The sequence below is a fragment of the Clavelina lepadiformis genome, chromosome 1 (assembly GCF_947623445.1).
Source record: "Clavelina lepadiformis chromosome 1, kaClaLepa1.1, whole genome shotgun sequence".
In the NCBI taxonomy this organism is placed as follows: domain Eukaryota; kingdom Metazoa; phylum Chordata; class Ascidiacea; order Aplousobranchia; family Clavelinidae; genus Clavelina; species Clavelina lepadiformis.
Window position 1 is genome coordinate 13,657,802 of NC_135240.1, and position 9,645 is coordinate 13,667,446.

At 35.8% G+C, this 9,645-nt stretch overlaps 1 protein-coding gene across 1 annotated transcript; it reads right to left on the reverse strand.

Moving 5' to 3' along the window:
• Nucleotides 1-199: 199 nt before the first annotated feature.
• Nucleotides 200-7,604, reverse strand: LOC143469254 (uncharacterized). Its single transcript, XM_076966895.1, has 4 exons — nt 7,245-7,604; nt 2,693-2,749; nt 2,120-2,193; nt 200-1,757 (listed from the first exon to the last, which is right to left on the reverse strand). Exons 1-4 carry the CDS (start codon nt 7,381-7,383, stop codon nt 594-596), a joined length of 1,434 nt encoding a protein of 477 aa, XP_076823010.1. The 5' UTR covers nt 7,384-7,604; the 3' UTR covers nt 200-593.
• Nucleotides 7,605-9,645: the final 2,041 nt, after the last annotated feature.

Genomic DNA, 9,645 nt, shown 5'->3' on the forward strand with positions numbered 1-9,645 from the left:
CCGTTTACTTTCTCCGTACGGTTCAATTGTCAGACAGGATTAGGTTGCCTGAGTATTTTGGTTTATTAGAAATTTTCAAACATACTGTCAGCATGAAGTCACATCACTAATGTCGTGTCAAATTTCGCAAAATATGTTTTTCTGCCCGGTCAAGTCTTTTAAATATATTTTTTTCTTACTCAAACTCATTTGAAATCGACGTTTGTTTTTATTTCAGAAACATAAAAAGAAAAAAGTCTGGTAAAAATAAAAATAGCACAGTATGAATAAAATCAAAGATCATGTTCAGTAACATGATACTGGGACGACAAAAGAATTACGCAATAACGAAAACTCCTGATTTTCCTTCAAAGCGCAATCACAAGCAAACTTAGCATAAGAACAAATTTCGTATCAAACGAAAATCGTTAACATACAAACCATACCTTATTTAGCTGGCAGTAGTAATAACAATATTGCAATAAAACAAAAATATAGTGTAAGTAATGATTTTTCAAAAACAGATTATGTGCGATGAACGTTGTGTCTGCTTTTTTCAAAGCAATTCTTTAAATCCTGATGTTACGTCACGAACGTTAAACATATGGGTTAGTTCAGAATCCTTCGACTTCGGGTCGTGTTTGTGGATAATTCATGTGCGGATAAGAGTTGGAAAACGATTGATTGCATCTTGAGGAGTGAAGCCCCCTACTCCTATTCCTCCTACAGTGATCATGATAAAGCGATACCATGTCTTCATCGCTGTCGGGAACAGGAGAATGATTCGGCAAAGAATGTCCGTCCGAACGGATCCTTCCTCTCCAAATCTCGTTGCGCTTCGGTTTAAAGTTGCCCGCTGAATGCGGACACGGACTGATCGCGTTAAGTGATGTATTTGAAGAAGAGGCAGAGGAGGAGGTTAGAGGAGTATTCATTCCGCTGGAAGAGCACGGCGTTAAATCAAGCGGAATGAAAACGTTATCGACACTGATAGACTTTCGAAGCGCTTTATTAGGCCTATGGGACAGAGCTGGCAGCCCCAGAGAGCTAGTGTCAGTGAGCGCGTTTCGCCGTGCTCGAGGTGAATTGAAGACGTTTGGTTTGCTGTTGGTATCACTGCTGTCGTCCTCATCACTGTCCTCCGGGATTCGATCGATGTCTCTTGAGAAATTAAAACGTTCATCGTTGTTGTTTGCGTCACTGTAAACGAAGTCTCTCGCTTTCCTGCTGCTCCCAAGTTGCATTATAGGCACGCTTGTTTGCCGCCTTAGAGTATTTCGAACATTTGACACGAGAGATCCGTTGAGGATCAAACTGGAACCGCATTTTCTGTGAGCTTCAGAAGCGCACGTGCAAGAGTTGGATTCCAAGACTGGAATTTTATCCTGTATGCGATAAGAAAACTTCTTTCTTTGACTGCTAGATGGAGACCTAGGACTTTTCTTTGAAAATTCTCTCCACAAATCTTCGAACACGCATTTGGATTCTTCCGTCGACTCTTTTACCGATATTTCGCGGAACAAGTGGCAACCCAAATCCCGCGCAAGTGCCATTCCTTCTTCAGGGGTCACCATGCGTTCCCGTTCGGCAAGGTCCGCTTTGTTTCCAACAAGAATCCAGCACGGAGTAAAGTTTACTCGCATTTTTGAATGTGTGTAACTGGCAATGAATTTTAGCCTCGAAAGTTCGTCGAAGCTGTATTTGTCTGTGACGTCATAAACAAAAATAAAGCTTTCTCCCCATTTGCATTTGTCCTCCAACATCAACGAATTTTCCTCCTGAAAGCGTATTACAGTAATAGTTTACGACAAGTTGTGTTTAAAGTTACATTTAGTACAAAATACGCAGTAAATTTCACATAAACCGTGTTAATTACATTTTGTTGATGATGGCATTTTGTAAATGGCAATGTCGTTAAAAGATTTGTTGTGTTGAACAGCTCAGTTTATCGTTTTCGCTATAGTTAGCTTAAGCCACTGTAATGATTGACGTGAGTCAAATGCTACTAATTCGTCAAAAGTACTTAAATTTCCAAAAATTATAGGTAAAGATGGCGGATAAGTAATTTTAAAGACAAATTGTGTCATCAATCAAGTACACGCCGAAATTCTTTGAAGATAAAAAAGGTTCAAAAACAAACCTGTCCAGCGGTGTCCATGATTTCGAAATTGACTACTTGGTTATCAACCTCAGTCGTATGTCGATAGATGGTTTCTACAAAAGAAAAAAACATAAAGCTTTTAACACCAGCCGCATTATCGCATTAAAATAATGTTTATGATGGCAGTGACGTCGCGACACTCACGAATTCCCAAAAGAACAATAAGCTTTAATTTGTGGGAACTTGTTCAAAGAATTGCGCGAAAGATTAATTGACAGTTATGACATGAAATCCTGTCCTTCTACAAGAAATTTATCTCGGGCGATGTGTAACTATTAAACAAAAAAGTTGAAGCAAGGGCCAACCACAAGGGATTATTTTACTTATGCATAAATAATTCAACAGCGCTCGTTATGAAACCAGGTTTGTTAACGAAGTAGCAGCCAATCCCCAATCACTGTGGTATGCATATGTAAGCTGTATGTTGTCCGTAAACCCGCAAAATAATTTGGTTGAGAGTCATTGTTTAACAAACTGGTCGTGGTATAACTAATATAGGGGTTTATAAAATCAATTTGACAAGAAAAAAAGGAAAAAACAACTCAATCTTACCCAACGTGGGATCGTAATCTCCAATGAAGCGTTTGGTGACGAAACGTACAGCCATCGCTGAAAAAGAACAAAACGCGTTATAAAACAAGCAAAGTTAATTACACGGCAAACTTACATGTCCTTGCTACTGTAAGTGTATGCGAACACTTGTTTACAATCGTTGTGTATCTTACAATCGAAAGAAAACTTCCAGTTGGCCAGAATTACGATAAAACGCTGTTGTTCTTTAGTGTGCACTCGCATCACACCGTATACTGCTCAAACATTCAGTGTACATAGTCGTGTGACCTGGCTTCAGTACACGACGAAAGCAGAAAAGTTTCGCCTTAAATCCGAAACACGCAGCACGACCATGAATAAAAGTCTTTGTTGTAATAATATGGAGAATTTAACATTGTTTAGGTAACTTAATTGCTCATAGTATAAGTCTTGAAGTGTTTGAAATGTTCAAGCTTATGCAACGACCTAAAAAACTTGGAACGTGGAAACAAAATTTTATAGCAAAAGTTTTTTAAAGTAATTCTGTTTGTAATCTTTGCAGCGAACATCTTTCGTCAAATGGTTACAAAAGTTCATTAACATGAAAGGTGCTTGTGGGATTTTTCACCAAATCTTTAATATTCTTTCTATTAAACCACATCTTAATCACTTTGACGTCAATTGCCGTATGTTTTGGTTTTAAGGCTCATCAGATATCATACTCTAACGTGGTAGGTAGGTCGGTCTTAACACGTCGCTAGATCAGAAAAAGTAAACTAAGGCAATTGACCAACATTTAATTAGAGGTTTAAATGTCGCATGACACGCATTCAGTTAATCATTAGTAAATTCTGTTAAATGCAGTCATTAGCACTGGCAGCTAGGGAAAATTGACTGGTATTTTCCATAAATTTTCAAATCACTTACTTTGGGCTATTATTTTTATAGTCAGTGTTTTCCAGTCATTCAGTATCCTGTTTTTTTGCTATAAGTGGATGACCAAAATAATGCCGAACAATTACGTTGCTTGCTTACGTCACAAAATTAGCCACGATCTGTAAGTCTATACTTTTATTTCGCGTCTGTTATTGTTTATTTCTTGGTCTTCATGGTAAGGTTAATTATTTCTTGAATACCTAACAGATGTTTTAAATGGAAAGTAGCCGGTATAAGGTTTTCCAACTGCTGTAAATAGTAATGAATGAGATTGTTAGCAGAAATATCCAAAGGAAACGCACTAATAGAATTAATCATATTAGAACTTTTAAAATAATAAGGCCCTCTATGTACAAGTACATAGGCTTATTGAACACTTAGGCGACAAAAATTGATCTTAAACTTCTATATCCATCTTACGTAATGTATTGCCGAAATGCAATACCCATGAAAATTTATTATGGCGTTTTTTACGTCAGAAAATATTACTGCAACGTTTATTTGATACAATCGCGTGCCAAATAGTTGCGTGGGAACCTTTGATCTAAAACTTTACCGTATCGAAAAATCCTGTTTTCTCTGCATAGGTATCTCATAATAAGCATGTAGATTTGTTAGGATAGAGACCACACATAACGGAGAGCAATTACTCGTAAGCATGTACACCATATAGTCTTCGTTGTAAGTGAAATTGTAGCAAACAGAGTCTTTTCGTTGTAAGTGCAAAGTCTTACGTTATTTCTTCATTACCACATTACTGTGATTAACTGAAATATATAGCAGTAAAAATAGCCTATAACAATTAGAGGTGCAACTAACTGAAAAAATTTAAAAAAAATTGGACTCAATTACCCACGTGATTTGAACTCATGCAGTTAGGAGGCAAAAGAGGTTGTTATGTCTTTAATAGATACATGACTCAAAGCAGTAAATTCTAAATCGGTTTATTGCTCACAATATTGTGAAAGTAAATGAACTCGCAAACAGGCTTATTTTGGGGGTAATTGTTAAATTGTTTTTACGTTTTGAGAAAGTCGTGTTCAAGTTATTTACTACACACAGTCTTGTTGCACTTGTATTTACGGATATTCTGTTTTCCTATTATTCAAAGTTTCTCTTACTGTCCTATGTCTGAATTGAAAAAAAATATTACATGAACCAATGTTAGATTTAAAAGTTTCAACTTTTTAACGTTGATGGCGATTAAAATTTATTTTCTCTATAGCGATTTCAGATTTTAATTGATTGATGTGATCAATTGCATAAATTAGAGCTGCTAAATTCGTTTTTTATCAACTATACGCAGTGATTAAGCAATGTCGTAAGACAAAAATAATTAATCATAAAATGAGCACACCACACAACTGATTTAGAAATCCGTCCGCGTACCTAACATTTTTCTAAGGTGTAAATGTTACATTACGTCAAGCGTACATGGCTGTTCAAACCGAGAGGTTTGGCTGTGTTATGGTTTATGCGCTAAGAAAAAAATTACAGGCTTATTTTTCAACATTAAATGTTGTTTGTTTGCGTATATAGCCTATTGTGTTTTGATTAGTTCCGAAAAAAAATTAAAAAACTTAAAAAATTTCGACAATATATAGATTACTTAAAATTTGCTGGTGTTAGATTTAACTTGAAATAAATGATAAGGTTTCAAACAGCAGTCACATGCATTCTACGTCCAATGCTGCACGAATTGGATTCGCTTAAATTAGTATATCGGTTATAGCATCACAAGAGCATTGTTTGATTTTTTGTTTACACTAAGTAATCACCTCACTAAACGTGATCAACTTTGTTGAAGCATGTGTCGTGTAATTGCAATATTAGTAAAAATTACATCCAGATTGGAAAATGAAGTCATATTTGACAACAATTGTAAAGCGTGGTCCACAAAATACCATTTATTGCATCATTTGATTGTACATCAATAATTGACAGAGTAAGTTTTGTTTATCGTTTGCTAGCAGTGAATGAAAAATTTATAATTCAGCTGTAAATCTCGTTCAATATTAGGGTCGTGCTTGTTGTGAAACAGCAGTCAGTGAGAAACGGGTGTCATTAATCGCATACCAAGTCGTTTTTATCGTTAATTAAAGGTGAGTTGTAATGCGACATTGACGTAATAGTCCACCCACGATACACGATACTGTCGCGACCTATTGAGAGTAAATATAATTGGCAAGACAAGGTTGGCCGAAGAAACATGCCTAGAAAACTCTTTAATTTAGTCCAATACCCACAGGTTATCTTAACGTGTCGCTAAGTCATTAAGACTCCGGGCAAGTGTACGTATATGTGGTTAACCGTGAATTAAAATCGTCTACCCGTGCCATCGAGGCATTAACAATTGACCTGCAAAAAAACGCAAAGAATTTGGTCTTGCAAATTTACTTAACTAAACAAACTATCAAACATGATCACATTGAGCAAGGAGATTAAGAATATTTCGCATATGTATATGTAGGCTTATGGCGAGCAGTTTAGCATGACTAACCGAATCAAGCAGAGATTTAGAAGACTTAACAACTCAGCTTCGCTGTCGAAAAAAGGTCGCATCTTCAACGCAAGTGACAAGTCAACTAACATCGCGCCACTAAAATCTGGTCGAATTATCGATTTTAGACATACGAAAGAGGTCGTGTCAAAGATGAAAACATGCAACATGCCTTAAACCTTTTAATTGTAATACAATTATGCAAACTTATAATTATATTACTCCCTCCTTTACTCATGTAACTTGTTGTCATATTACTGCAGAGTACAAACTTGTCCCCGAATTTGTATGGTTTTTAGTTATGACATAAGTTAAATAAAGGAATTTTAGGTGATGAATTTCAATTTTTGTCATTTAGGTGCTATTTTAAGAACGTTTAGCTTAGGTGGAAAGTAATTTCATTCTGAAATTTCCTCAAATGCTTTAACGGTGACTTACAGTAGTTGCAAGTAATAAACCGCAATAATTTCATCATCGCCTGAGCGTTATGTAATGTGTAATTATTATTAGTGGCTTAACATACTGTAATTGCAATAATTGTGCATTTACTTTGTCATGACACTTGACATGTTTACCTGTTATTTGTCATAAAACCGACAATACAAAGGCAATCCAAGTCTAATTTATGAGAATTCTTGTCATCATGAGAAATGCCCTTAGTTTGACATAAAATCTTAACTTTTAAGCGTCCATGACGTTGTTAAGTAGGCCAAATATTTTTCTTCTCTATTTGGTGCTCGTTAAATGTAATGAATGTTTTAACTTACAAGTGCAACCCGTTATTAGTTTAATTTTAAAAATTTGAAAAATGACAAAATATCTGGCGTCAAATGGCAATGGCGTAGATCACAAGTTATAACGGAAGAAAGTAATTTTAAGTGCAAATTTCAGACACACTACCGCGGTGCATTAATAAACGCTCAGTAAATGATAGGGCGATAACGACTGCATATAGTTGAATAACACGCTAAAGTACTAAGCACAGCTTAAATTCTTGACATATCTTGACAGCGTCAGGGCCACGACGACCTTATGACGATATAATGTGAGGTTTTTTAGTCACGACAGCAACCAAACTAAGACGTTGTATGAGATCTTTTAAACATAAAATCTGCGTTTTACATTTTTAATCCTTACCGGTTTTCCCGACTCCAGCAACGCCCAGGACCACAACTCTCACAGATCTAGGTAAAAGTCCGCCAGTGCCAGAGGACTGGGTTCGACGAATTGCGTTGGATTTTGGCAAGATGGTTCTTTGTCTAACGTTGCTGTTCATCTTGGTCAAATCGTCCAAGAAGATGTGATTGAAACACGCTCTTCAATTTCTTCAACCCTTTCAAAAGCGTCTTGCTGATCCTCACCGTTTAATCGCGATTGAAGTAAAAGCTGACTCTTATAATTGCGTTAGAAGAAGACTTTTCATTGAATTAAAACTTTAACAAAAACGTTTCAGAAAAAATAAAATCTGCAGCAATAATGAAACAGGATTTTAGTCACCATTGATTACCATCACTTTATACTTATTCACCCCTTTCTTCGTCTCGCACATGAAAACTTTTCTCTCATCTGCCCAGCCACACATCGCCGTCACATTCATTTAACTCGTTCTAATGACGGCGCTTTTTTCTCCACAACACCCTCGTACGTCAGCTACACCTCTCGCCACTCTCTCCACTCCCGACAAAAGACACCTTCAGATGCTATGCCTTGCCATGCGTTTTTCTTGTATTTCACATTTGCTCTATATGAAGACAGTGAACTAAACGCAAACATTCTTACTCTTCTCTGTTAGGATGGTGGTATTTTATTTAGTGTTCGGTTTAACAGAGTTGGATAGTAATCTTACACATTTACTTGAGACTTGTAATGTTTCTGCAATTTGCTGGCATTATAAGGCTACAATATGTGATTTGTGTTGGTTCAACCAATTTCTAAAATTTAATTTTTTAAATGTGCTATTGGCATGTGATCTTTCATTTTGTTCTAACAGTTGTAGGTTATTTCTTTCTAGTGTAGCTCCTGACTTTTTAATGCCATTTATCATTTAATGTCTTTGTGTGCTTTGGGAAGCGATTGTGACAAGTATTGGGAAGGCTAACAATCTCTATCTCGAAATCTTATCTATACGTGCTGTATTTTATTGTCAAACTTTTCATGGTGAAAATAACTTACACAATTGTATTGAACACTCACGCTAACAATTGCGTTGACAAAATATCGCTGTGTTTTTGTGCAATAAAGCAAAAGTTAGTTGAACATTCATTAGCCTTGATTCTTTTCAACCTGCAAGTTCATCAATCATCATCAGCAGCTAATTGGAGTTTAACCTGAAGTTTGTTTGCAACCCTAGGCAAAGTCATAACATTAAATTCAAAAACATTTTTTAATTAATTTTAACTCACAAGATATATCATCACGCACATTTTGAACAATAAGAATGATGGCAAAGTTTAAAGGTCGATTTCTGCTACAGTTCGTTGCGTTATTCTGTGCAATCAATGCTGGTTGACAAAAACAGTTAAAACGGTTGATGCGATTAAAACAAGCGACTCGTAGGTTGTGAATTATAGAATTGTGAGTAGTGATTATAAAGCTTATAAAGCTATAAGCTATCGCATTGTGTATATCGTCCAAAACGCATGAAATATCTTGCTTAAGCTTGTTGCTATTCTAAATAACAAAGTTTGATGGTAATATCACGGTGGTCCCCTATGAAATCGGTCAAACCCTTACTTGTGCGTAAATTTTTAAAAAAGTATAAAAACAACCATCTACTAACTTGCAAGTAAATTGAGAAACCGAATGCTTCAAAAATTGAAAGTTCACAGTAAATTATGCTCATATTAAGCCCAGCTAATTCGATGTAAGTATCGACATTTGCGTCATCACACACAAAAAATACATCAGTATTGAGACGGCAAGTCTCACGACTTACAAGATTGATTGACGCAACTCGGAAAAGGGTGTATCTTGCTCAAGCGAATTAGTATGCAGAAATTGTACAGATGTTTTAGAAACTAAATCCATAATTTTTCGTAAACGGGGCAATTATGCTAGGTAACGTTATATGATATACAGGAAATTATTCACACACTGGCTTGTTGAGTTTTTACTTTTTAAGCCAATCTGTTTTATCTTGATATTTCAATATAGATCATCCAAATAGTGCAGTATGGTATGCTTAATACAAGAATATGCTCATAACTCATTAGTAACTTATACGAATATGCTTATTGCTCATCCAAGACTGCGTTTCCCCTATTTTGTGTTCCTCTGTAGGCTTATACTGCATTTGGACATGATTTACGTTTTATATATAGCTTACCGATTACTCAAAACGAAATGTGCTTTTATTGTTTGTGGTGTAAAGAAAACTAACTTAGCCTAAGTGCTAGAATACGACAATTTGTATAAGTTATATTAAAAACCTGTTAGATTGCGTATTTAGACTAATCAGGATGACAATTTATACTATTGAGGTAAATCTTTTTCATACAAAATTCTACTTCATGCATAGGACAGCAGGTAAAGCATCTTC

Coding starts and splice junctions, on each gene's coding strand:
- LOC143469254 (XM_076966895.1), bottom strand. CDS start 7,383: ATGAACAGCAACGTTAGACAAAGAACCATCTTGCCAAAATCCAACGCA. Junction 2,750..7,244: donor TGCTGGAGTCGGGAAAACCG/GTAAGGATTAAA, acceptor GTTCTTTTTCAG/CGATGGCTGTACGTTTCGTC. Junction 2,194..2,692: donor AGATTACGATCCCACGTTGG/GTAAGATTGAGT, acceptor TTTCTTTTGTAG/AAACCATCTATCGACATACG.